Source organism: Lepisosteus oculatus, chromosome 21 (assembly GCF_040954835.1).
Source record: "Lepisosteus oculatus isolate fLepOcu1 chromosome 21, fLepOcu1.hap2, whole genome shotgun sequence".
NCBI lineage: Eukaryota > Metazoa > Chordata > Actinopteri > Semionotiformes > Lepisosteidae > Lepisosteus > Lepisosteus oculatus.
This window is the reverse complement of record NC_090716.1, coordinates 4,774,435-4,802,421: the sequence shown is the minus strand read 5'-3', so window position 1 is coordinate 4,802,421 and position 27,987 is coordinate 4,774,435. Positions and strand designations below refer to the sequence as shown.

The 27,987-nt window shown below is 38.1% G+C and overlaps 1 protein-coding gene across 2 annotated transcripts; it reads left to right on the top strand.

Annotated features, from left to right (window-relative positions):
* On the top strand, positions 1-27,365 carry chrm4a (cholinergic receptor, muscarinic 4a). Of its 2 annotated transcripts, none has more exons than XM_015338580.2 (2): positions 1-394; positions 23,486-27,365. In XM_015338580.2, the coding sequence occupies exons 1-2, from the start codon at positions 340-342 to the stop codon at positions 24,961-24,963; spliced, it is 1,533 nt and encodes a 510-aa protein (XP_015194066.1). In that variant the 5' UTR covers positions 1-339; the 3' UTR covers positions 24,964-27,365. The 2 variants fall into 2 exon arrangements, with proteins under 2 accessions (XP_015194066.1, XP_015194067.1); XM_015338581.2 differs by lacking the exon at positions 1-394 and adding an exon at positions 1,157-1,251.
* The last annotated feature ends 622 nt before the right edge of the window (positions 27,366-27,987 follow it).

Genomic DNA, 27,987 nt, shown 5'->3' with positions numbered 1-27,987 from the left:
GCTTCAGTGCCTGTAAGCTGTAAAAAAAAATCAGATCCTCGCAGATGAGAGGCACATCTGGGTAGGATCTAAACCAGCTCTTTTTTTAAAAAAGAAGTTGGCACTTCGCTCCAGGGTTTTCTTTCCCCAGTAAATGCTGGACTGGTCTTGTTTTACAACCAGGAACTGAAGTAAATTTAGAAATATGTAAAGGCGTTGCTTGCAAAAATGACGAGAAAGGGAAAACTGCCCCCAAATGAAGACAATCACGACCTTGCATAGTAACTTTTTAGAATAAATTATATAGAAATTTGAAAAGGGATTTTGAACTTGGTTAAGACACTGGAAAACCATGCAACCATGAGCTGCCATAATCTCACCGGAGCAGACAGGTTTGCGCAGTGGAATTTATCAGGTAAGTTATCTATGAGTTTGTTCTTTGCTTTAAATGCGTATGTGAGTGATTTACTTTGCAATTGATTGAAATTTCGCCGATGCAATAGCTTAACATCTTAAAATAAAATATAAAGTGTTGATGGCACGGAACAGACTAGTTTGAAAGAAGAACTCTAAAACAAAACAGACTCGCAACAACTGTTTGCAATAACGCCAGAAACACGTCTCGTTGTTGCTGTATCACTTACAGCTGCTATTCGTTTAAATAAATTGAATACAATCAATCATCGATCAGTCGATGGTTTTGTCATCTCGAACTTGTATATTGTACGTAATATACGTTCTTTGTCCCGAAAATGGATTATGTTACCTGAGTACTAATCAATATACTGAGACTATACAAAATTAACAGTAGGGGCTAATAGGATTTTCATGCTTCAGGGAATTCTTGGGAAACTTCCATGCAGACGCTCCAAATGGGAAGTCATTAAAAAGGCTTCATTGTTAGAAAGATATTGTCTCGGTATAATCGACAAAAATATTAAGAAAGTAAAATCAATAGTCAGCTGTCGTAGTTTCTTTAAAAGTACTGTCAAGGGGCTAGTTGAGTTTATATGAAACACTTTTCTCGGTTAATTACGTTTTCTAGTTGCAAATGAAATACCTGCGCTCCTGATTATCTGCAGCTGTGTTGGCGGATATTGATATAACGAGCTAGGGTATCTTTATCGTTGTTACCACCTTTTCTTTACAGCCAAGAGGAAACTATTGTTCTTTGCACGCAAATGTGACCAGTTTCTGAATTTCTACAACCTCGCAAAGCAAAATTGTGAAGCACAGCACTTCAAATACAATCATGAGAAGAACGACAATAAAGTAGGTCACTAAATACTTCTGAGTCGTAGACCATTATGGGTTGTCATTTGTATTATAGCACCTAAAATGACACTTTTAAACGGTGAATTTTAAAACCATTAACATGATAAAGCACTTCTCCATTGTCCATACCGATAATCTGGTGTTTGCTTATAACACTATTCCTGCCACAACTCAAAAGCTTATATTCAAAACACGTTATTTTATAACTCTTACTTCACATCTATTTCATAAGTAACGGATGTTGTATATAAAACGACTGCATGTATAGACGGACCAATATAAAACTAAGAGTATCAAATACATTTGGCACCATTTTAAACAAGTCGATAACACCCGAAAACACTACTACGTGTCTTCCAAGAGATACATTGTTACTGTGGAACCACAATAAGCTTGGATTAAAGCTTCCGAAAATCTTTTTGCATCAGCCTATGAGTATAATTACTCAGCAGTCTCAAAATTAAACAGCCATATCAAAAACTAAGGACTGCTGTATACAGCGTATAAAAAATAGATCATGGTAAACAAGAGGACTCGAGCATACCTTTTCCTTCCGTTGTTTCCGAAGAGAAATGCCATTAACTAAGTCAATAAGCGTGAGATAAATATGGTTACTGCTGTTCAATTCCATTTGGCCGACCACCATCATAAATGTCTTTGTATTAAATGAAATATGTGCAGTACATGTTATTTCAATGCAGTACTTTTTGTGTTCATCCTATCTATGAGGTAAAGTAAAGTATGGGACAAAGTTCGGGAGGGTTGACAACAACCAAGCTCAATCAGACTCAGCTGTCTGTAATTAGCAATCGCTCCTGACAAACCATTCCTCTCCCAAACGGTAAAAATACCTACAGTACGAGATCCATCTCTCTCTCTCTCTTGCACGACTTTATACCCCACCCAGCCTCCACCTCTGCAGGTGCCCCCTGGTCACCCTGCATGGGGGTCCTGGTCTCCTTGTCCTCTGGCGGGGAGGTCAGCCCTCAGCCAAGCGGGTTAAGCCACAATTTCGCTCCATAACGCTTTCATCTCTGTCAGGTGTTTGTCATTCCTCGTGAATATTCGTTATCTAACAATGCCCATCCGACTCTCAAATTAGCTTAGCGCCACGCCAAAATTGTGTGTTACATTTCTTCTGCCTTCATCACCACTTTCTCTTCAGCTATGGAAATGTTACTGTATGGCTCAGGTTTTCTGCACCTCCCGTCTCAAGAAACTGCGGAATGTAAAGTCGTAGTGTCTTTCAACGACTAGAAAGGTTACAAACCAGAGAAGATCGTTCGGCCTATTTAAAATAAAGAAAGCAGTAGTAAAAAACCGACAATAACGATATCTCGCGTTACAGTATCTTTCCAAGCAATAAAAAAGTATTATTGTCTGAAAAGCACGACAATTTTTAGACTGCGTTCTTTTTTGGGGTTAAAAGAGTAAGCAAGACTAATCAATGAACACGCACATGGCACGGACAAGTGTAAAGGAGTTTTCTTCTATAGCTGCGCTATTTTATGAAGGGTTTAGCGTAGGGGGGAGGCGGTAGGGTCTGTTTTAACGCTCCTCTTGCATTCTGCCTGTTGAAAGACTAAGACCGTGCTCGGACAGTTCGTAGCAATACTGGGTCGTTGCGGCCCAGCAATCTGAACGACTGATACGACAACGTGGTAAATACTAACAAATCCGAAGTCTGAGGAATGTCTATATCGGTACTGTTGGACAGTTATCAGCTCAGGAGAGTTTCATTCAACGGCTGCGCCACCACAGCTTCAACATCGCAGCTTGCTCTCGATATTTTCCGTACACAGCAGAGTATAACACTGGACTGTACAACTGTACTGTATGTGCTGTAGGCGACGTTCACAGAATTCTGCCTTTGGTCATTAAGTACTACCTTTTTAATCAGGTAAGGCTGAAGGTAGAATATAAAAGCTTGCAGTTTTCTTACTAAATAAATGTACTTTTTGAACCGCAGAAGTAAGACGAAATGGTCTTTCAATCATTTCCCTGGCTCATGCAGTCTGTCATCTTTTCGTTTCCTGCTCGGTGCATAAGTGGGCATCGCTAAGAAATGTTCTTTACTGTTCTAGAGATATTCTGCTTTTTTATACGTCGTATCCCCAATTGAAATGAATTAATATTTTATTGGCGTTATCTTCAATAACTTAGCAGAACTAACTTCAAACTGCAATGTTTCGCCACTTTAATTTAGTGTTCTGGGACATCACACCGGCTTTTATAAACGCTGCTGGAACAGTCCGATATTAAAACGCATACGGCAGGAACAAAACACCCAAACGCTTCCTTGGCAGAAGGTTGTTTCTTTCGTCTTGTGAGCCAAAGATAGCTCTGTTGCAGCGCACATTCGTCTTCGAATTGACAAGCATCTCTCAGGTTGAGCCTGAAGTTTAGTAGGTCAATGACGTCATTGGGGGGAGTAATTGATGCAATCTGAACACTTGCGTATTCAGTTTTTTGGTAACGTAAAACTATTTTGTGAAGATGAATAGACTCTTTAGCTTTACAGGCGCAAAGGTAGTAGCTATTGTATTTTAGCACTTACAGCCCTGGAGTGTTCAAGTGGCCGGACGTGACAAGGGCTATTTTGTTTTTGCATTAATGGTCACAGGCGACTTTAGCACCAAGTCCATGTTTTGGTTTGTTTTCATGTTTATCACTCTTTTAAAAGCTGCAATCAAGGCGTGTGTAAGGGCGTTAATGCGCGCACACGACACGAGATATCTCCACGAATATTTGACTTTCCACGTCAAACACGTACCAGACTCCTTGCCTTCTAACCCAATCGAGCTGTGGTAGATGCTGGACTCTCGCACAGACACGAGTTCCTCCCGTGTTTCCAAATTTCTTGCAGCAACACCAGACAAAACTGACATCTTTGTGCATGAAGCAAAATGAATCTGACACGATATTATCTGTTTTACAGAAAAAAATGAATTGAAAATGAAGCCGCATTAGTGATCTTCAGAATATAATTTCTTTTTATTTTTCTACTTCTATGAAACAAGTTTAAAGAGTAAAACGAGGCTACAGAGTCCCATTAAATATATTGTATTTACTCAACATAATGCACAGATCTCATTTATTTTAAGAATACATCTTCTGAATCATAATAAAAAACCCTTATCTACATATTTTCTTCAATGTCAACCATAACATTTAGAGACAGAAATGTGTTTAATGTAACTCTCAAAATCTGAAAAAAATTAATTAAAAATTATGCTACTTATTTACAGAACTTACTGTATTTACAGAAATCTGTGGCCAGCATCATGATATCAGCCAGGACTGGTAAAAATACACCAGAGATCTGAACCAGATATCCACCTGATGCAGGGCTATACCATATGGTCTATAACATATGACGCCCATGACAGATGTGTAAATGAGAAAGAAGATTCTTTTTAAATCTGATATTTAAAATGTCAGTAAAAAATTAAAGAACCTCTATAGCTATCACAAGTAATGAGAGCCATTAATTTAATAGGAAATTAACCTCCAAGATAGTTGGAGGACTCATTTAGACTCATTAAAAATCCTTATTGCTTGAATATCTTCAGGTGACAAAAGCTTTGGTCTCTGGTTCAACTGTTTGCTCAATGGCTAATGCAGTCTCACTTTGTAGCATTAACAATATTAGCATCAGCATAGCCAAACAGAGATAACAACCCCATTTTCCTGAAACTGTGAACTTAATAATAGTTGATTAGAATGAATGAGAAGAAGTATGATCAGGCAAGGTGGTGAGGTTTTCAGACATAAATTGGAGAGACAGCTAACCAATCACACTGGATACTGGGATCCCTGGACACTGTGGTCATTTGGAGTACTTAGGTTCTCTCTCTGTGAGGAGCTTGATAATTTAATAATTAATAATAATAATTGCTTACACTTATATAGTGCTTTTTTCTGGACACTCCACTCAAAGTGCTCTACAGGTAATGGAGACTCCCCTCCACCACCAACAATGTGCAGCATCCACCTATCAATTGAGCTTTTGTTTAAGTCTCTTTCAGTGTCAAAACTAACAAATGAGCTATCTGCCTTTTGAATTGGGAAGAAGACAAAGAAAGGGTTTTCTGAATTGAGAGTTGGACTGAGAGAGGAGTGACCCCTTTGTGAACTGAGAGTGGGACTGAGACAAGGGTGACCTCTTGGTGAACTGGGAGGAAAAATGAGACAGGGGCGAGGTCTTGGTGAACTGGGACAGGGACTGACACAGGGGTGAGCTCTTGGTGAACTGGGAGTGAAAATGAGACAGGGGTGTCTTCTTGGTGAACTTGGACAGGGGTTGAGACAGGAGTGACCTCTTGGTGAACTGGGACAGGGACTGAGACAGGAGTGACCTCTTGGTGAACTGGGACAGGGACTGAGACAGGGGTGTCCTCTTGGTGAACTTGGACAGGGGTTGAGACAGGAGTGACCTCTTGGTGAACTGTGAGTGTGACTTAGACAGGGTTTTCCTCTTAGTGAACTGTGAGTGGGAATGAGACAGGGGTGTCCTCTTAGTGAACTGAGGATGGGAATGAGACAGGGGGTGTTGTCTTCATGAACTGTGAGTGTGACTGAGACAGGGGCATCCTCTAAATAGTTTTTTGTTTGTTCTGGATACAGCAGCATTTGCTAAAGGAATTAGAGCAAGTCAAAATCTTCAGGCCCTGTAAATGTCAAGCAGAGATCACAAGCCATCATTGTATGATGCAAATAATTGTATTATGCGCTATTTTATTCAATTAAATTGGAGAACTCCATTAGGGATTTGAAGATATCATCAGTAAATTTGGGAGAATATCTGGATGTTACATAAATTTTATCAAATTTGAGGCTATAACTAGTTGTTTGGAGACAGCACCCTCCACCTACTGCACGTCTTCCTTTCCACATGCCTCCAAAGGCTTCCTTGAATCCTTCCCTGTTTCAACAGTTTTCCCATAAAATCTAAAATAAAGGAAGATACAGTATAGCCAGGTGGCAGAGTTTGCCCATGTCATTACTCAGAGAGGTTATAAGGTTTTCTAAGAGTGTAAAAATTAAAATTATTCACGGATTCTCGTATTCTATTCGGAGTGATTCCAACATCTCTCTAGTAAATGTATTGTAGAGGTAGATGATATTATATAATGTATTTATATTATATAGCATCTTGTGGGTAAGGAAAAATCTTAACTGGAATCTTCAAAAATCACAGTGTCCAGTGTCCTGTTAACAGCTCTTCAATTGGGCTTCACAGTGTAGACACCTAATGTAATGATGAGAGAGGGTATAGATTCCACAGACTGGAACAAAAAGCTGTGAGCTGGGTTTCCATTCCACTCAAATATATTTTATTTATGATAAGAAGATGCACTTCATTCATATCAAGTGCAACACTTTGATCTGGAACACAATCTGTAGGTATAGCATTAAAGAACATGATCCTTCAATGAAAAATATCCCTTCAAATGCCACTACTGTATGTGGTAATCCAGATTACCAGCCAGCAGCAATCAACTAGTTTTAAAGAATGGGAATGGCGTGATAAGCATACAGAGTTTGCAGACATTTTTGAAAATGGTTAACCCAAAAAACATCTCCCACTAAGCCAATACATTTTTCTAGTGCGGAGTTTGGCAGAAGAAATTTTGACTTGTAACCTGCTTAGATGACTGTAGGACAAGGTAGTCAGGCCGGAGAGTGGAGTTAACCAAGGGGTAGCTGCAAAGGTGAAGCTGAGAAGGGGGAGGAATGCAGAATACGAGCAAAATGGAAGCTCACTTGTGGAAGTTCTATTTTTTATGGAAGAGAATTCATAGAGAATTTAAATCCCTCCAGAATGTTCATTCAAAATGCCATTGCAGTGCTTGAGTTAGATTCTGATGAATATGAAAAGGGATGAAATGTGTGTTGGGGATCTGGTACATCTACAGTAACTTGCCTAGTGGAGGGAATGGCAGCCTATCCTCAAGACCCCCCTCACTATTGTAGGGAAAGCACTAGAGAGTTGCTACAGGGGTTTAGATGGGATTAGTGGGAGGAATATGAGATTGGTGCACAAAGGGAAATCCCAGTTGCGAGATTACATACAGTACATACACAGGAGAGTGGAAGTAGGTGAGATGAAGATCTAGCCTTCCTCCCAAACTTCTGTTATAAACTCCATTTAAGTTGGAATGTGGAAGAAGAGTTTGAAATACTCAGTACGGATTTGTTCTACTTCCTGTGGTTTAAGAACTCTCTGGCAGCACTTGTGGATAACCATGAAAGCCAAAGAACACCATCCACTTTGAAAACGAAGACAACTCGTCACAGATACTAAAATGGGTATTATTTGCTCGTGGGAAGATTTTTCAAAAGAGTTTCAATTTGCTGCCTGCAGCTCGGGTACTGCAAGGACTTGGGAAGGAACAGATTTATACAAATTTAACAGTATTATAGTAAACACACACTCTCGCTTCCAATGACTAAATATAAGAGCAGCAATTTTCAAGTTCTTCCTAAAGTGGGAACCGCCCATGATTCTTCTTTAAGCATGAAATGTCAACTAGAATCAGAGACTCACCTTCACTTCTTTTACCAGATAATCTATTTCTTCATTTTTGGAAATCCATGACATTGCTATACATTACAAATACTGTGCCTTACAATCTCATTAAAATTCAACCCTTTTACATCTTAACCACAAACAGATTTGTATTTGGCGCCATTGGCCGATTCCCATTTTGCTGTATGCTTCAAGAAAATGTATTCTGTATGGCAAGGTTTGTGGGAACCCTCCTTATGTCTCTCTTAGGCGTCAGATGATTTCAGATGAAAGGCTCTTGTGTACTTCAGATGACAAGGTTAGCTGTTTCTGGAACATTGGCAGTCCATTTCGAACTACTTACGGACTCCTTCATCAGACGTTCCTGTGAATTGATCAGCATCACATCTGATTCATCAGAAGGAGCAAATGGAAACAATCATGTGTCTCTGTGGGCTATGAAAACTTTTAAATGAGAGGATCCATGACTCAGTGGTGAGATGAAATCTGAACCGATCATTTCATGCTGTGATGAAAATCTGAATTAATCAGTTCTTGCTGTTGAGACAGAACAGAAGCCAGAATTAAGTCTGACTTGCCGGTAGTAAAATATTTATTGCCATAAATGAAAATATATATGGCTAAATACCAAAGAGCTGCAGATTTCTCTGGAGGCAAAAGCTATGATTTAAAATGTCTGCTTTATCCCCCAGTAATTTAAATTATTTAAGATTTATATTTTTAGAAATAGCTTAGCTATCTTTGGATGGACAGACACAAGTATTTCAGTTTGAAACTTGCCTTGTGTGAAATAATGTGCTTAATTGTTAATGGGGTTGTGTGGCTTTTTTCAGTACAGTTGTGTTAATGTTTGCATATCTGGCAATGCAGCTGGGGTTCTAAAACTGACAGACTTTGTCCAGGCGTTGAATGAAACACTGTGGACGAATAAATTTGTGTTTTCATACCAATTTATGGCCAGCAGCACTCAAAGTTTTTCTATCTTTGCAGTCACAGATGTCTCAAACTAGCAAAAGCAAGATTATGGGCCTTAAGTGAAAATCCCTCTGTAGCATAGTGAGACTTGATGGTATTTTGTTCTCTTTTGGGTTTCATCGTCACACAATTTAAACAGTAACCCCTGCTGGGTGCAATGACATTTTTTTGGGTTTGTAAAAGCAGTTGAAAAAAATCTGCTAAACAACGTTTTAGGTTCTATATAGAAGCATTTCTTTAAATAACTTCATCACTGTCCACTAAGTTTACAAAACATTTTAAAGATATACTGTAAAACACACCATAGTAAATATAACCATCCCTACAACCATAGTAAACGAGACCAACCAAATAGCAGAGTGTATATTTTATTAGAGTGGAAGGTGTCTGAAAAAAGCACTGCAAACAGGAGCTGTCTGTAAAATGTGAAGGCAGAAGATGGAATGAAAGGGGAAGAATAAATAAAGTCTTGACTACTTTTAATTATTGGATAATTATCTCCAGGTGTCCTCCAAGAGTACTCCACTGCTCTCAAGACAAAGTCTCTAGGTGGAAGTCATGTTGAATGTCAAGTTGAGCTCCACTGTCAATGTGAGCTCTGTACCATGAATAATGTAACCATGGAAGAAGAAAAGAAAGAAGCTAAGGAGGCAACATAGAAAATAATGATAAAAACCAAACCTTATAGACCTCTGTGATCAATTTGTAAAATTGAAACATAATTAGAAATGTTTTGCCATCAGACAATTCTGTAAAATATTTGTAAAAGCTGGAACGGTATCTCTTCTATTGGCAAACATTGTCTTGTGGGTCAGCAGAATGGACAGGCTTGTTTTGTTCTATATCGACATCTTCAAACAAGGGGATAGGAGCTTATCTTCCTCTTCAAAGAGTCACTTAATCAAAGACTATCACCTAGTTACCACAGATGCAATTCTGGTTTAGTACTGTCTCTGAATGCACACATTTCTCTGACACCACAAGGAAATCTAATCATATTGCTAGATATTGAAATATGCCCAGATCTAATAAACTTGTTTATGGTTTATAAAGCACTGGATCACAAAATCCCTGATGGAAAGACAAATATGCATATATATTAGGTATTTAATACATAATTGTCATGGATTGATTTAAACCAATTGTAAATATCATGGGGAGAAAATACTGTAAAGTGTTCTACAAGGGGTTACAATTTATACTCCACATAATGTGCTATATACAGTACATTATTTTGAATACCTGAAACTGTTGTAATTTAAAGAAATAAGGCTGGAACAAGTATAAACTGCAATTTAAGAATATGCGAATTTCTAATATCTATACTCCATGAGGAGCAATACGTGTATGGAAGGTTTCAAGATTTTGCGTCAGTTTTAGGGCTTCTTGTATTTTCTTATACAATCTCACTACCCGGTCTCAGAAGGCCCTCATAGAGCAAACGTGTTTCTTGATGTTGAAATGCGACTGTCCACAGAAAGTGGATGTTGAACTAGGCTGCTCTTGCCTCTGTCACTTCTGTGTCTTCAATTCTCCCAAAAATATGCAAAGACAGTTTTCTGTGGATATCAACAGAGAGAGTGGATTTCAGGGGTTATATCACAACCATAATGCGATTATAGCAGAACACAGTCACATGCATTGTAGAAATGCTTTTGGTTTGTGATATGAAGAGTGGGGATTGGTGTATAATGGAACATCCTTTCAGATCAACCCTGTTTTCCCTAGATGGTCCTGACATTATACAGAGCACATTTTTCAAACCTGACATTATTATCTCTATAATGAGTACACTTCTTAAGGAGACCTGAGCCTCTAGTCATTTTAAAATGGGTTTAAAACAATTATTACAAATTCAAAATCTCAAAGTTTTCTAAAATACATGAAAGCATTTTCTGTGTTTTTAAACTTCTACTGAACAGCCCTTAGATACTACTGAAACATAACAAATAGTGAAAGCAATGTTCAGTTATTTGTCCACTTGCAGCTTTGTAGTGAATAACAGCAGGGATGAAATGCATTGTTAGCCATTTTCAGTACAAAAGAGTTTCCTATTTCAATTCTGCTACAAGAAAAAAACTAAAACAATTTGAGCTCATTGATAGAAATTGGAAGAGACAGTCTCATATTGCGTGAAAGATTTGCAGGGAAGAATGATTCTAATTACAGTATCAATGGCATCAGCAGAAATAGCTGCAGTGTGTTACCATGTTGCTCAGGAGCTGACAAGGAGAATTAGTTTATACGAATGGTCAAGGACTGATTTTTTATTTATATATTTTTTTTTCTATCGTGAAATGAGAAGACCCAGGTTCATGTTCCCATTACTGACCTGGTTCAGCAACAAGAAAAACAGTGTCATTAAAAGGCAGGCAGCTCTCTGCATCCAAAATGGATTCAGTAATGGAAAGTGTCAGAACTAATACTATCCATCACATTATAGAGCAGAGGTACAACTTTTCATACCTCAGAAATGACTGGTACACTTGCGTCATGATGAAATGTTTCTATTCATAATCATCATACTTTCAATCTCTCAACAGTAATTTTTCCCTTCTTAGATTTGTTTATTACTTTGAAGGGCACTGGCATAATTATAAATGGATTATTATATCAAAATAAAAGATAGAAAACATTTGGATAAAGGCTTAGATGCCACCTGTTCCCTATAATACTATCCAGTCACACACTCATTGGCCAAAATATTAGGAACTCTCATTTACTTGGGTCTTTGAGAGCCACAGGGACAATCTGAAGACTATGAGGGAAATGTTTCACAAAGTTTAGAAATATTTGGTGGTCAATGATACCTCATTCTTCTAGAAGGATCCCTTTCAGGTGAGGTTGTATGATATGGTTAATGGTGTATGTGATGAAACTGCTTATCAACCAGCTTTCGGGGGGACTAGGAAACAAAATGGACATTTCTCACATGTTCCTGAAGCCAAACCATGTCTTATCACGTTAATGGAGGGTTCCTAAAATTTGATAAGAGAGTGTGTTATGACTGTACATGGACCCATTTCTATTCAAATTAAAAATATTAATATTTATTATTAAAATAAAAAAAAGAAAATCAAACTGAAGAGGAAGAAGTACTTAATTTGTGGTGAGAGTTAGGATAACAGAGAAGAGGAATAAAACAAAATGGAGAAGTAGAGTTCAACTATAGGACGATTGTTTGCACTATTTTTTGCACTTAAAGAATCTGCTGGAGAAACACATCAGCAATTTAATATTTCCTTGTGGGAAATCTGACTCCTAACAGAAAGCAATGATTGGTCTCCAGGGCTCCTTCTTTAAGCGTCTGCTGACAGCCAGCTGAGGAAACTCGGCTAGTCTTTAAAGCATTTTTTAATTAATGTAGCCAATTCTACCTCTAATAGAATCACAGGAGACCGATAACTGGCATTTTTATTTATCAGGAGGATTAAATAGTTTAATTAGCTTGTGTGAGTAAGCCATTTCTTACAGAAAGCTTAGACATGGGAAGTTAAGTAATACAAGTATTAATGGCCTTGACACAGCACTGTTTTCATGTACTGTATACTTACTGAGTTGGTTACTGTGGAGAGAATCATTATTCATCTTTGAACAAAATTAACTTTCATATTCCAGTGTTTTAAGGGAACAATGCATTGGACTCACAAATTATCTTCTGTGTGAATGGAAAGTAATTTTCTATAATAAGACCTTTTCCAGATCTTAAATATCATGTCTTGTTCCTGTCAGGGGGTGAGTTGGTGACTCCCATTGGTAGCAGATTGACTGCTTGGGAGTCAATCAACAAGACAGACATTGATTAGACTTAATTTACTTAACGCTACAAATGAGACAAAAGCTACAAGTACAAAGCTAATGAGTACAAATGAGATTCATTTAGAACATGTAGCAACATATGTCTTAGGTAAATGTCAGATCTGGAAGTTCAGAAAGAAAACTGTAGTTCAAAAGAATACAAATGTTGCTCAGAGGTGGAAACTTGATCCTTTTGATCATTTCAGTAATCTCTGCTCTTTTGGCCATATAAAGTAATAACACATTTCCATGCTCTGATGGTAAATTCCAATTAGTAATATGTCCTTATCATATTATTTACAGACACTAACAGTATGCACATGTATATTTAAAATACAAATAAAACTCTTTATGTTGCTCAATGAGCCTTGGAATTAATGAATGATATTAGCAAGATATGATCATTGACAGTATAAAGGCTCAAAAATGGACTTCTGCCTCCCGAAATTTCATGCCTATAGATTTACAAAAATTGCAGCATGCCTCTGAGAGACTATAACTGTCTCATATTACATGTAGCGCAAACATTGATGTATTCAACTTGAAATACTCAACTTAGATTGTATATTTGATATCATTGTGAAATGTACCTGCAGCCCTCAGACTGCCCTCTGAAATGCCACAGATGGTTTCATCTTTTTAGGAGAGAGTTGTGTGTGTCACAGTGTTTTTTTTTTTTAAGCATCTGCTGTTTGTTGATCCCTACTGTTCGGAGCTGGCAGCCGGCAAACCTCCCTGGTATTCTGCAACCTGCCACACTTAGATAAAATGTACTTTCAGACCCTTTGGGAATATTACAGTGTGAGCTACTGAGGTGTGGAATGCCTCCTTTGAAAATGAATTTAAATGCCTCATCATGCTTTTCAAAGGACCACAGCACTAGCTGTTCAACATTTTGCCTCAGTCAGGATGGTTCCTTAAGACAGATTGGGAGCTCTAAAGCAAAAAGTATAAGGTACTTGATAATGCTTCTGAGCTCACCTGAAGCAGCACCATCATTGAATGATTTACTATATAACATTCGCTCTGTGTCAATCCTGGCAAAGATGAGATTCAGGGAGATGCTTAGAATAAGACCATGAAGTCCACAGACATGGTGTTTAAGTCTTGATAAAAAGCAAGAGAGAAAGGAATGAGCACTTCAGTGGGTAATGTCAGTATACATACTGTACTTCTGAGGCTACTTTATCAATCTGCTCGAAAGAATCAGACCTGTTCATCTTTTTTGTATGATGAGAAAGCACCCAGAGCTTAAAAATGGGATTTCCACCGTGAGCAGGGTGCCAGCACGACTCAAACAAAGGAATGGCCCTAGCCAGATGCAGATAATTTTCAAAGGTCTATTACGTTCCAAGCCTCACGCCACTAAAGGCTCAGCAGGATGGCTTCAAACACATTTCTCTCTTTCGCCTGACAGTTGTGCAGCTCTAAGCGAAGCGATTGGATATTTTACAATGCTTGAAAATCCAGGTGGCCAGTGTGGAATTCAAACAACAGCCACCCAGGACAAACAAAGGCAGAATGCTTTTATAACACTACTATTACAGATGTTTACAGAGTAGCCAGGATATGCCATATTGTGACACAAAGAACTGTATGTTTTATTGCCTTTCTGAGATACTTGTGGGTGCTTTTTTCTTCAGGTTAGAAGTACAGTAGCTTGTCAGATGCCTCTGTTCCTATGTTGTACTGTAATTCCCATTCCACTGAACGGAGGTGTTTACTGTACCTGTTTTTACAACTGCCACACTGTATAACTGTAGAACTGTGCTAGTAGCTATTTGGCTACTTTATAGATGGGCTCGGGTCCGTCAAAAGCTAAAAATCTTTTCTGAGTGCCTCACTGCCCTGCAGCCTGTCCCCCATTCTGTAGCATTAAGCATAATGAAAGTCCTAAGAGTACAAGATTCCCCTTGGATGGGCCACTTGTCTGCCACAGGCAACTCTCCCAGCAACATCTGCACCTATTTTGAAAGCTTCTTTGACAGAAACAGCTGGGTAATGTACTTAATGATGCAATAGTGGTGGTTTCATTGGGGATTTGAACCCATGACATTCTAGAAATGGGACTGGAGGGCTAATTGCCACTCTGCAATCTCTTCTGGAATAGAGTACAGTATACTGTGGCAATGCCTGAAGACATCAGTAAAACATTACTTACCAACTGTGTGGCAAATGGGAAGATATGGGAATGCATGCAGTCACGCATTATGTCAAGATATAGTACTGTATTTGGCCCATAAAAACATAGGAGTCCGTTTCTCTAGTTTAGTAAGTACATTTTTGGTTAATATGTTTTGACTTCAATAACAAGTAAGCCTTAACGTCAACATATTAGATTTACACCAAAATATTTAGACAGAAAATGAAAGGATATGACTATGGTTATTGGCTTGTCGTTGGAAACCATGAAGCGGACCATTGATATAAGCAGCATCACTTTGCAGCCAGTTATCAATTTTTAAGATAGATAAGATTACTTTATTGGCCACATACAATTTCTTGTATTAGCAATTTGTCTTTTCGCATATCCCAACTTGCTCTCCATGAGACACACAGACAGGAAGAGAAGCTTGGGGTCAGAGCACAGGGTCAGCCATTTATACAGTGCCCCTGGAGCAGTTGGGGTTCAGGGTCTTGCTCAGGAGTCCAACAGAGTAGGATTCCTCTGCCAGCTGCAGGATACGAACAGGCAACCTTCCAGCCACAGGCGCAGATCCTTAGCCACAGAGCTACCGCCCATAAAAGGGCATAGATTAATGTTTAAATCTGATTTGCTGATGACACTACACCCATTTCCATGTAGTTAGAATAGTTTCAAGATGGTATTGATTAAGCTAAGACCCAGGCAGTGATAAGTAACATTGTTCATGGCTTTAAATCCATTTCCATCTGTAACAAATCACATCCCTCAACATCTGTTTCTGCTCAACATACAGTACGTCTCCGGAACTCCTGTCATTTTAAAACATAGAGGATAGTCAGCATTTCTGTTTTTCCACATCAAGAGTCACGAAAGCTCAAGCCTTGCCGAATATCTGCCAGCCAAGCATAATCAAGGAAGGGAAATTACAGGATTTCCATGAAACTCGTTCTTTTCAGAAGATGCATTTCAAAAGTGTGCCCCCCCCCCTCCCGATGACATCAACCACCCCTTAGAAGCAGTAGGAGAAGATACTCTTTGCAGTAGTTTCTACAGACCTTCTGAGAAGGAAAAGAAAGACTGTCTGAGGTCAGTGTGTGAGTACTGGAGTGGCTAAAAGGCTTTCAAACATTTCACATGAATGTGAAATTTGTTTCAAGAAATATTGCCTTCTTTTGTACCACTTTTGCAAATTAACTTTATAAAGCAAATTATGCCAGGGTTTAATACATTTTGAAGACTTTTTTAAAGAAATAAGGATCCCACGATATGCAGATATTTAAAGATTCTCTTTTAAAGATTAGCTTTTGGTTCCAAAGGTCATTGGAATGATCCTGTATCTCTATCTGCTATTATATTCTAAGCCTATCCAGATTAAAAACTGCCATCTGACTACAGATTGAAAAAATAAATAACCAAAATCTCTGCCTTTGCATAAGAACAGTAGGATTTTGAGAACATCTATCACTGGTGCTAAATGGGCAGTTTGAGGGGATGCATTCCTAATGTGAATCCCTGGAAATGCTGGGAACAAAGAAACAGGGGGAAGAATCATCCAGTATGTTATAATGAACCAAATGAACAGATTTTCAATAATGAATGGCAAAACTGCTCAAAGAGAAACCTCCTAGAATCAATGTAAGGGGAAATTCTCCGATAAGGTCAGCAATGCAAGGCATTACTCAGAGGAATTTAAATCTACTGGTATCTAGTTGGATTGTATGATTCCATCCTCAAGTTCTGCTGTCATGAACTTTGTATTTTTTAGTGGCATGTCAGACTTCAAAATTGCTGCTCATGTAAAGCTTCATTCAACCAGGAAAGGCGCCCCTCATGCTGTCTCGTGTTCCTGCAAAGTCATGTCCTACATTGGAGAGCTGCTGCACTGCTCCACAGACCCAGTGGACTGAGAAATTATTCCAGCATGATGAAGTTGCCGGTCCCATGTTGAGCTCACTCTCTTGGACTACTCTCAGCTATTAACCTTCATGAGCAGACAGGCCACAACAATAGTTCTTTTTGCACAGCTGTGAGCACATCTGTTCATAGGGGGCCTCAGGCTGTCTTAACTGGAGGTTGAGGTGAGGACAGATTCAAGGCAGAATGTTAGAGTTCTTCCCAGATAATTGGGATAATGGATACTTTGGTGCTGGACAATTTTTTTTTCTTTTAAGCTATAATGGATTGATTTCCTTTTTTTATTTCTTCAGCTCAGCCTCCGAAGTATTTTTTGCTCAAATTAGGTGAAGACAGTTTGCTTGCTTTACTTTTTGAACAAGAAATCACCTTTATAAACATCTTGGGCCGTGATTTTGAAAATAATAAACACAGGTAAAAAGAAAGCTTAAAACAGAATCTTAACACAGAATACCTCTCATCCTGTGTGATACATCGTGATGGCTGTGCATTTGTTAGGCATGTAGCTCTGCTCTACCTCTGCTAGTATTTGATCCCAGTCACTGGTGGGCTCAGAGCAGACACAACGCCACTCCCTAGGTAACAACAGACTGCTGTCACTGCACTGAGCCCTGTCACATGCAGTATTAACATTGCTATCTCTTAAGAACATACAGTTTTTTAAACAGACTTTAAGAAGAGGCTATTCAGCCCTTGCTATTATGGTTAACTTATAGCATATTGATTTGAGCTCCAAACCAGGCATTCTTGAAGGCTTTCATGGAATTTGTTACAACAATATGGTTTGGCAGCCTATTTCAATACCAAAAATCACTGGAGTAAAGAAATTGCCTGCTATTTTCATTCTTGCATACTCAGTCCCTTCAATCTGTATCCCTGCTCCCTGTACCTCTGAGATATGCAGATGATATCATTCAGAACACAAATGATTGCATTTAAGCCATCCTTTCCATTCTACTTTTATTTGCAGTGGCAGTTCGATAATTTTAATCTAACAAACTATTCAGTTGTGTTGTAGCTCAGTGCTACATGATCATTAGTATCAAATAACACTTCTAAATACAGTACTTGGTCATTAAAGATCCTATGGCGCTCGTTGTAAGAGTAGGGGTGTTAACATCTGTATGTAAATCTTTGCCTTGTAATTTCTGTCTACTACATCTGATAAACTGTGTAGTATTAGTGGACCTGCTGCTGCATGTCTGTCATGCTTCACCCAGGAGGGTGCTGTAATTGTTGGAAATCCCTTTTGGGATTTCTTTTTTATGAAAAATTGAATATTTTAATGATGTTATGCTATTTCTCTAAAATTTAACATGGTCAAAATAAGTTCAAATTCCAAGGAAAGCTTTTCGTATAGCATGATCTTTTTGTGATTGGGAAATGTTTCAGAGGTCTTTCAGTGATGACTCTAATGTTTCAGTCCCCACTCACTGAAATTAAGTCAACTTAATTGCAAAAGCCAACTTAATTTCATTCACTGAGTGCACTATAGACTCCGATTTTCAGGCTGGTTTGGTGTTTGAATGTGTCTACTTAGCAACACATATTTTATTAAGACTTAATTACAAAAAGATAACGGAAAATGTCTGTATTATTGGAAACAAGATGTGTTTTTCCTCCTCGGCTGAACAGAGTAGTCTAGACAAAGCAAGACTTATTAATTCATTATTTATTTCTACAACAACCGTTCCTGTTTGCTCAATTTAATATGCGTGATGTCAGAGACACTACACTTAACAGACAGTGGTTGTATCACTTCTACAATTTACAATTTACTGTTTTGTTCTCATTATTTTAAAGAGCCATGACTAAAATGCCTGCAGGCCATTTTGAGTTTCAGCAAAAAAATAAAAATCAATCAATCAAGGAACCTTATGGTATTCATATGAAATATGAATCAAAAAGAAACTATTTTCACCACCCCTGCTTGGGTAAAATATGAAATTATAAAGACAGCAGTCTTTAGATGTATTTTTAACTTGAAAGAGCTACTGTATCTTTTGATATATACACAGTACACAACAACAAACAAACCTTCATCCATGTATGGAAAACTCAATACAGAAGCATTTCTTTATACCCGTGCATTAATTTGTGAACCTGACGGTCTACTGGCAAAATAACTTCAGTGGACGAGAGTTGGGTTTAGTGCTGTAAGTCTGAAAGAAAGCTAGTGAGTAGATATATTTACAAGTGGCAGAATGAGAGAAAAAAAACTTTTTGTTCTTACAAAAACATGAATTACAAAACATAATTGCATACTTGTTGGTTAGACACAAGAAAGGAAAAGCCACCATCAGCCACCTGGACTTTTAATTAGTGATTGGTGGGTCAGTTGAACATTTGACTTAAGTCGGGTCTTTGTTCCTATTAAGAAACTGCTTCTTAATAGAAGACAAAAAAACATTCAAAGACAGAATGCAAAGTTTGTACTGGTGTGTCGCTGTACTGGTGTGTACTCCAAGCCCAAGTTGAGCTCTGCAACCCAGAGATTGTGAGCTTGAATTCAGGTTACCTGGCCGCCGGGCAGTTCAGACAACTGCCAGATGTTGATGCGGCGGACTCGCTAATATCCTCAGTTTAAAAAAGTAATACTGTGGCCCTCAAACTAAAATATTTTTATTACCTCCAATTTGTATTCTTCAGATACAATTATTTCTGCTCTCAATTGGCATTACTTTCAGTATTCGGTAGCCCCAATGTCCTTCCTCACCTGCTCATATTGATTTGGACCATGGTTGGGCTAAGGAAATCACATGGCCAAGTTCAGCCCATCTGTCACATCTAACATCCTAGTAGTCCATGACTCAACAGCTTAACTGTTGTCTTAGTTCACAGACCCAAAGTGTGTGTGTGGGGTGGGATGCAAAAAGTGCCTTATCCCTACCAAATAAGCAACATGGTTATCTAAAGTCTCTATCTGCTTAATTTAAAGAGTCAAGATCAATCCCTGTTATATACAGTAAATCAGCATTTACTGTATATTTTTGGATTGTACTGCTAGTAATACTAAGAACATACAGTAAATGTATTGTTGAGGTGTACTGTATGTGGAAAAAACGTTTGAAAGAACTAATGGACTAGCCAATATGACTAACTGTTTGATTACTAATCCCAGTCCGTCACCGGTGGTGATACAAAATTGGGTAGGGTTGGGGATCTGTCAGCCAACGCTCTCTTGTGACCCTTGTGACCTTCCTGGGCACCTCCAAGCTTTTGATCATGCTGGGGAGGGACTCCCCCCATCCCATTTGGTGCTGATCCTCCTGGCTGCTGCTGTGGAACTAGAGGGGCTGCTCTTCCTGTGAAGGCAGAGTGGTTGTTGCTGTGCACCGAGATGTAAAACCACTATTGTGTCAGGATTTCCGAAAGGGGTGAGTAGTCGGACCCCTGTGCGAAGCCGTGAGGAAGGGAGTTTGAGCAAAAGTAAATCCGAGATTCCAAATCCAAGTCGTCAGGCAGGAGTGAAGTCAAAAGTAGGAGAACCAGGTTGAGTAGTCAAAGGAGTCAGGTCGAGAATAGTAGCGCGCACAAGAGAAAGCTGTGGAAGACTTCTCAATGAGCGTTGGTAAGCCGGTGAAGAGTGTTTAAATATTGAAGAGAGAGAGAGAGACGTGGTTTGGTAATTAGTTCCTGGATGAGCTTGTGTGGAATTTAGAAGGCGTGGGAATGCCAGGGCGCTTACGGGAGAAGGGACAAGTCGTGACAAACTGCTATTCCAAAACTGGATGGATCCCAAACAAAAAATAAACTGCTTGTGTATTCTTGAAAACAAGAATCCAACAGGCTTTTATGATGTATTTGCAGGTTTTAGAAATTGCATTCTTTTGCATATGATTAAAAAATCATTCCCACATATGCAGAACGACTGTTAGTTTGAAGCTGAAAGCAATCCTCAGTATTTGTGTAGTTGTGACTTGTAGAAACACTATTATTTCTATTGGTAAGCTATACTTTTTCATCATTTTGGTCCAAATTAATCTAAAGAACTTTCCATGTGTTTTTCATTCTTCAAAGCATGGCATTGGACAAATACAAGAAAATTAAAAAAACGAGATAAAAGACGTTTCAGTGGTAACCTACAGAACAAAGAATCTTTCTTGCCATGTTCTTTCTGAGAACATTTTGTAACTATGTTGGAACAATTCATTAATTAACTTTAACTGGATCTTAGTTTCAGCCAAGAAGGCACCACGTTTCTGCAAACAATTTAAAGCATCTGGAATATGTCAAGTGTTGTTGAGTAAGTGGTAATAGTATTGTATTTTATTGTCTCCATACAAATTCTGAATTATATCACAAATAAAGGTGTACGTTCTACAAAGAAGACATTTTACACTTCTAAAAAAATATCATAATAGGAATCATAATAAGTATCTATATCCTGTGCTGCAGAAGTACATACTCAAATACAGGGATTTGGCCACCAGAGGGTAGTCTTCGAAGAATTTATTCAAACCTTCATTAATCCTCTTAAAGCTAACAAAAAATGTATATAAAACAGTAGCTTAGTGATAGCTAAAAACATTATTTTATTTGGTATATTTTAAAATACTAAAAAATGTTTAATATTAGATTTGTTTAATCCATTAGTTTAAAACAAGGCTGGTGAAATATGGTCAGATTCATTAGTAATTATTTTAACAAAGTAACACTTTTTAATATTTAGCTATATGTTTTTAAATAATGTACAACATCTAAGTATATACTGTATAACTGTACACAAACAAAACTTTTGGTACATTTCTTCAGCTGTTTCGCATAAAACCATTCCCTATAAACCATAAATGTAACTTATTTCTCAAGATACACTGGTTTATTCGAGTCCTAATCAACATCATGCCCTTTCTCTCCTGTCTTACAAGGGGGCTTTGTTGAGAAGTCCATCTATTAAAATGTGTGTAAATTTTTTCAACTTCCTGTCATGGCCCAGTTAGAAATTAACATGGAGGTGCCTTGGTCTGCAACAGGAGAGTGATTAGGAAATAACTGTAGCCTTGCTGTGGCTGAAGAAAGGGGAAAATTTCACAAATCAGTTTCTGAGCGCCTTGCTTCTGAAAAGTCTTAAATCGAATCCCATTTTGTTTCTCACAGAACACAAGTTCCTTCTTGTTTTGTGATTAAAGAACCTCATTAAAAATGGCTTTTCTAGTCATCTTTGCTTTGAAAAGCCAACTTAAAATATTATTAACCATCAAATCTGGGCCACCCCTGTTTCTATTTTACTTCGTTTGACTGATTGCCTTTCTTTGCAGTGAACTTTGGGGGCAAAAGCTTATTTACAGTTTCTAATGAAAAAACAGTAATAATTTCCTACAGTGTGTTTCAAGAAGATATACATGCAGCGCAGTAAAATAGCAGACAAATGAAGAGAAATATTAAACATTTCCAACATTTTGTAACATATAATATGAATGATACTGTAATATCCTGTCTGCTCTGAACATAAAATAATTAAAGTACACCAAATATGTGTTTTTTTCCAGAACAGCAATTACATTAACTGCAATATGTTTAAAGAATAAAAAAAATGAGTTATATTTGATATTAGAATGCATTTAAATGAATGAAATTATTCATCCAATGGAAATTTCTTTAACATGACAATGTAATATCCTTGGTTCTGGGGTCATATTTTCATTAGTCCATTTTAATTGTCAGGGTCAAATATATCAAAGAGCATGCTGCAAAGCTGGAAGGTGGGAAAGAGAAAACAACAAAATGCAAATGAGCTTCATTATTTTCTATTTAATTATGTATTAAAACTTGAGCATTCCCAGCTTCACTTTACAGAGAGGTAGTCAGAGATAAAATGAGTCCAGACTATTTTTGAGATACAATAAGAATGAGCTACAATAGACCACGTCTCAGTGAAAATTGGTAGAATAAAACATTTCATTCTCAGTGCTTTCCTTCCATCACAGAACCAATAACAGCTAAATCTCCTTGGGAAATTGAAAGTCCAGACACTCAGATTAGGGAAATGGTTAGTCAGAAATATGTAGGAATTTAATTATGAAGAACATCCCTTAATCTACCCCGGCTTAGCTAAATTCTTCCTGAATGCTGTCCAGTTCCATTTATTAATAAGCTTGCTTGGTGTAAAGAGCATTTAGTTTAATGTTAATCTATATTATAGTTGGTTTGATTGGAACTTAAAATACTTTTCAGCACTGATTTTTTTCAGCCATTTTAAAGTCTTTTTTGCAAGCACATATCATGTTTATACAGAATTCAAATTATTAGGGGCATGAAAACAGTTTCATACTTTCAGAATTTACTTCAAACAAAGGAACAATGTGAAAGAAATCCTACAGTACAGTATATGAATGTCCAGATGCTGAGCTCACAATGCTCTCAGCACATCCATACTGAAACCTCTGGCTTCAAAACACATTTTAGACGGACAGCATTCCCATGCCTTAGAAGTCACACCATGTCTTTATAATTGTCTTTGTGAAAAAAGGGCTTCATGGTCTTGTTACAAACTAAGCTACAGTTTAGCTAATAACAGCTTTCCACTTCATCAGACGTACAGTATTTATACTAAAGGCATGCAGTATTCAAAGCAGGATCTAGGTTCAGGCACAAGCTTGATCTAATGGTTGACAAAAAGGTCTTAATAGCAGGAAGTTCCTGAAAAACTCGACCACTGACTGTGCATTGCCCTGCATTAGATCACTAAGCAAAAGACATTAAATCATTGTAGGTGACTCTACACTGTAGTTATTGATGCAAAAGCCATCCATTAGCTTGCGAATGGATTTGGTTAAAAGAGTGTGATATTTATAGTTTTTTTTTAAATGTATTTCTGCATCTGTTCTATGGATAATATAACCGCTTCTGTATTTCCTTTGTTTCAGGCTCCATGTACAACCTACCTGGCCATGCCTTTCAATTTGGTAAGGAAAACCTCAGCTGCATGGATAACAGCAGCAGTGTGGCAAATGCTGACTCTGGAGGACAAGAGTCACTGGAAAGTCCCTACAAGACTGTGGAACTTGTATTTATTGCCATTGTGACCGGATCACTGAGTCTGGTCACGGTGGTCGGTAACATTTTAGTGATGCTTTCCATCAAGGTCAACCGCCAACTGCAAACAGTGAACAACTACTTCCTGTTCAGCCTCGCCTGTGCGGACCTGATCATAGGTGTTTTTTCCATGAACCTGTACACCGTGTACATTATAAAGGGATACTGGCCACTAGGTGCAGTGGTGTGTGACCTGTGGCTGGCTTTGGATTATGTGGTCAGCAACGCCTCCGTCATGAACCTGCTGATCATCAGTTTTGATAGATATTTCTGTGTGACCAAACCGCTGACGTACCCTGCAAGACGGACCACAAAGATGGCAGGGCTCATGATTGCCGCAGCCTGGATCCTCTCTTTTATCCTCTGGGCACCCGCGATTCTGTTTTGGCAGTTCATAGTCGGGGAACGTACTGTCCCAGAGAAGGAGTGTTACATTCAGTTCCTCTCGAACCCCGCCGTCACTTTCGGGACAGCAATCGCTGCCTTCTACTTACCCGTGGTAATCATGACTGTCCTGTACATCCACATCTCCCTGGCAAGCCGGAGTAGGGTGAGGAAAAACCGCCCAGAAGTGAAAAAGGAGAAGGCGACAAAGTCCACCAGCTTGCTCAAGAGCCACATCATCAAACAGAACAATAACAACTCCTCCAAGCCCAGCACCGAAGTCAGCACAGAGACGGTGAAGAACGGGAAGATGGAGCAGTCAGCCACCACGAAGGTGGAGTCTACTGTCCAGCCAGAGGAGAAAGAAAGCTCCAACGACTCCAGCACAGCCAGCATTGCCCCAAAGGATGCCAAAGAGAGAGCCAACAGCGAAGCCATCTTGGATGGACAGAACCCCCTCCCTGTGAGAATTAACCCTGCCTCCAAGTGGTCCAAGATTAAGATAGTCACCAAACAAACTGGAAACGAGTGTGTTACTGCCATTGAGATTGTGCCGGCGCATAACAGCACCAATAACACAGTCCCTGCTAACCGGCCTGGCACGGTGGCACGCAAATTTGCCAGTATTGCCAGGAGCCAGGTGAGAAAAAAACGACAAATGGCAGCTAGAGAGAAAAAAGTAACCAGAACCATATTTGCCATCCTTCTGGCGTTCATTGTAACGTGGACCCCTTATAACGTCATGGTGCTGATTAACACATTCTGTCAGTCCTGTGTTCCTGATACTGTTTGGGCTATTGGATATTGGCTGTGTTATGTCAACAGCACCATCAATCCTGCATGCTATGCCCTTTGCAATGTAACATTCAAAAAGACCTTTAAAAACCTCCTGATGTGTCAGTACAAGAACATTGGCACCAGATAAACCAGAGGGAAGCCACATCTGCAACATGACGCTGAAGGTTCTGAAGCAATCTGCAGCTGCCAGTCGACAGAATGCTTTAAAGTGTTGAGCTACACCACCATGTCATTCTTTCATCCATCACAAAAGGGATGATTATGCCACGATGCAGAAGAATGAGCTTTTCAAATGTCAAATACACCTAAAAAATGACCAGGTGGGGCTTCAGAAGAATTTGGCAAGCAAGAATCGCTGACTAATATCGAAAGGTCCAAGTGCAGATCAGGTTCTTTTTGCAGAAACTGCTGCTACTTTAGAGCATGACAGACTGCGAATTATGTATGGATGGCTCAGAAGATGAAACGCCAAAAAGCAAGATCATTCAGCTGTTGTTTTTTGAGCCGCCCTACGACAAGACAATAAATCAGAGAAAAAAACACATCCAAGGTGATTAATTAGGATTCGAAAACCCTGCAGGCTGTGAATCAAAAAACAAAGGAAAATTTTACCACCTTCTGAAAGTGTATATTTCTACTACTTTATTCCATGCCTACTTTGAAACCCATCAACTCATCTCATCAAGCTCATAGCAAAATAACACATTCCAGCATCCATGTGCTGGTTGAACCCATTTGACCTTTCAATACGTTGACCATCAAAGTATATGTTTAATGAAAACCAGCATCTCTCCCTCTGACTGATGTGACACTGCTCTCTGGAGACTCTGAGAAAATGTGCAGGGTGAAAGCATTTGGGTTAGTATTTAACTCACGAAAGGGGAACAAAAGACCTTAACAGCCTTAGAAAAATAATCCGTTTTGAGTGTCTGAGCTTCAGAATATCGTGGATGAAGACTAAAAAGAGTTGTTTATAAGAGAATTAGAATTATTTACAGAGGACATCTTACTGTAGCTATGAAGGACTTTGAATTTAGAAGAGTCCCAAAGGCATTATTCAGCTAGCAAATGTATCTTAAAAGAAAATGGTCAGGTCAAAACTTTTAAAATTTAGTATGAAAACCATTTTTTACAATTTAAAATTACCTTCCCTGAGAATATTGGTAACATTCTACTAAACTGCTAAATGTTGGAGCTCTTCTGATGGACATGCATTCAAACCAATGGAACTTGCTGAAGGTCAGTCTTAACAGAAGATAAGCAGTCAAAATGTTTAAATCGTGTTTAATTCTTCTTGATCACTCACACAAAGATTCAAAGGTGACACTGAAATTAAATCTTTATCAGTCAGCTGTGACCAGCCCTGTTTCAATTTGGATTCTAGCAGCTTCTTTTTGAATTACCAGCTACCAGCAAATCAAAGACACACAATTTAAAACAAGAAAATCCAGGTGGATGAAAATTTAAAACAAGGTTTTAAGCATGTGAATCTTTTAACACTAAATGGAGAGAAATATTTGTTTTGTATTCCACTTTCCTGCTTGAACAAAAATGTGTAAATATGAGGCCAATATATTCTGTAAAGGTCTTTCCTTCCTATGTATGGAGAATTATTACAATTTCACTTATGTATAAGAGTCTGGATGTTTGTACTTCTCTTGTATTTGCGTTCATTGTAATTTATCTCTAAGTGGTATTACTTTAAAAATGAATATGAATTGTAAAGCTACCTTGTCTGCAAAACAAAATGTAATGAAAAGGAAGAAATTCTTTCTTTTATTTTTGTTAAAAGCGGCTACTTTTCTATAACACAAGAACAAGTAATATTTGATTTGTTTTGGATGTACTAGGTGATTGTTTTGCTTATGTTCAAATAACGTTTTTTCACCATGATTAAAATTTTCTAACGCCAATCTGGTAAAGTATAATGACCCAACAGTTATTTCCTGTTTAGGAGGATGGACTAGTTTACTAATGCAAAACAATTTTTTTCTCTATCCTGAACATGGATAATCAACATTATCCTGCTGTTGTCTTATTCCTTTATTTTTCCTGCAATTGACCTTAAAAGGCACAACATCCTATAAACTAAAATCTGGTAAGGTACTGTATAAATCCTGTTAAAAATACAACTCAAAGAAGCGAAGACTCCTAGGATCCAAGTCCCATTTCTAGATAGAAGCTTATACAGCTGAACTGAAAGCCTTAAAATCTGTGTTTGAGTTTGATATGAATTTAGTTTCATGGAAACCAGTGATATATTGAGGAAATAGTATGACAACTGCATTACAAGGCTGTACTGTATCTCCTTGTACAGACTGGTTTCCAATTATCTGGCACCAGGTATGTAATCTGCTAGTAATTTAAAAATGTGTCAAGAGTATGTTGGTGGAAAAAAAAAGAATACTTCTAATATGGCCGATAAATATTATGATACTATGCTTAAATATACCCAGAAAAAATACAATGTGCAAACAAAGGTTTTGTTTTTATTATTGCCGATATGCTTAATAAATATCTTTCAGTGAAGGATTTTTCTTGGGTGGTGAGTGCTGTACTGTAAATTGTGGGAAGATAATCACTCATTGTTATAAAAAAATATTTTTTTTCTACTATAATAACTTTTCAGAACAATTCCAGACAAAACAGGCTTAGCTGAGAAAACATGTTTATTTTAGATACAATGGGGTATTCTTGTTCTAAAATACTTTTTAGGTAATTAGGGAAACTACTTTATTAATGTGTCAGAATAGAAGATGTCTGTCAAGCATGAAGTATTTTTAATTTTGACTGATATAATATCATCTAAAAAATGTTGGACAAACGCCTACACTATATCAAGGTTAACCAGGTACTTTTTACGTTTTCTCAATAATCATTAATACACACGTCACTAAGAAGGCTTGTATTGGGCATTTGCTAACACTCAACAAGGTCTTTTAGTAACAAATTAGTAAAGCTACAGTCTCCAATTCTGACCAATACAATCAAGACATTCAACTGAATTGTAATTTAAATCTAATTTAACTCTGTTAAGTATCAAATATGCTTACAATCTGGTTCCTCTTTCCTTTTTTTAACCTTTAAGAAATGTTTACTGAAAAGGAAGCATTTCTCCAAGACATTAATGAAATGTCATGCTTATAATTCA

Bases quoted from the DNA above. Each gene is read 5' to 3' on its own strand.
- chrm4a (XM_015338580.2), top strand. From the start codon at position 340: ATGAGCTGCCATAATCTCACCGGAGCAGACAGGTTTGCGCAGTGGAAT. The intron at 395-23,485 runs GTAAGTTATCTA...CCTTTGTTTCAG, and splicing joins TGCGCAGTGGAATTTATCAG to GCTCCATGTACAACCTACCT.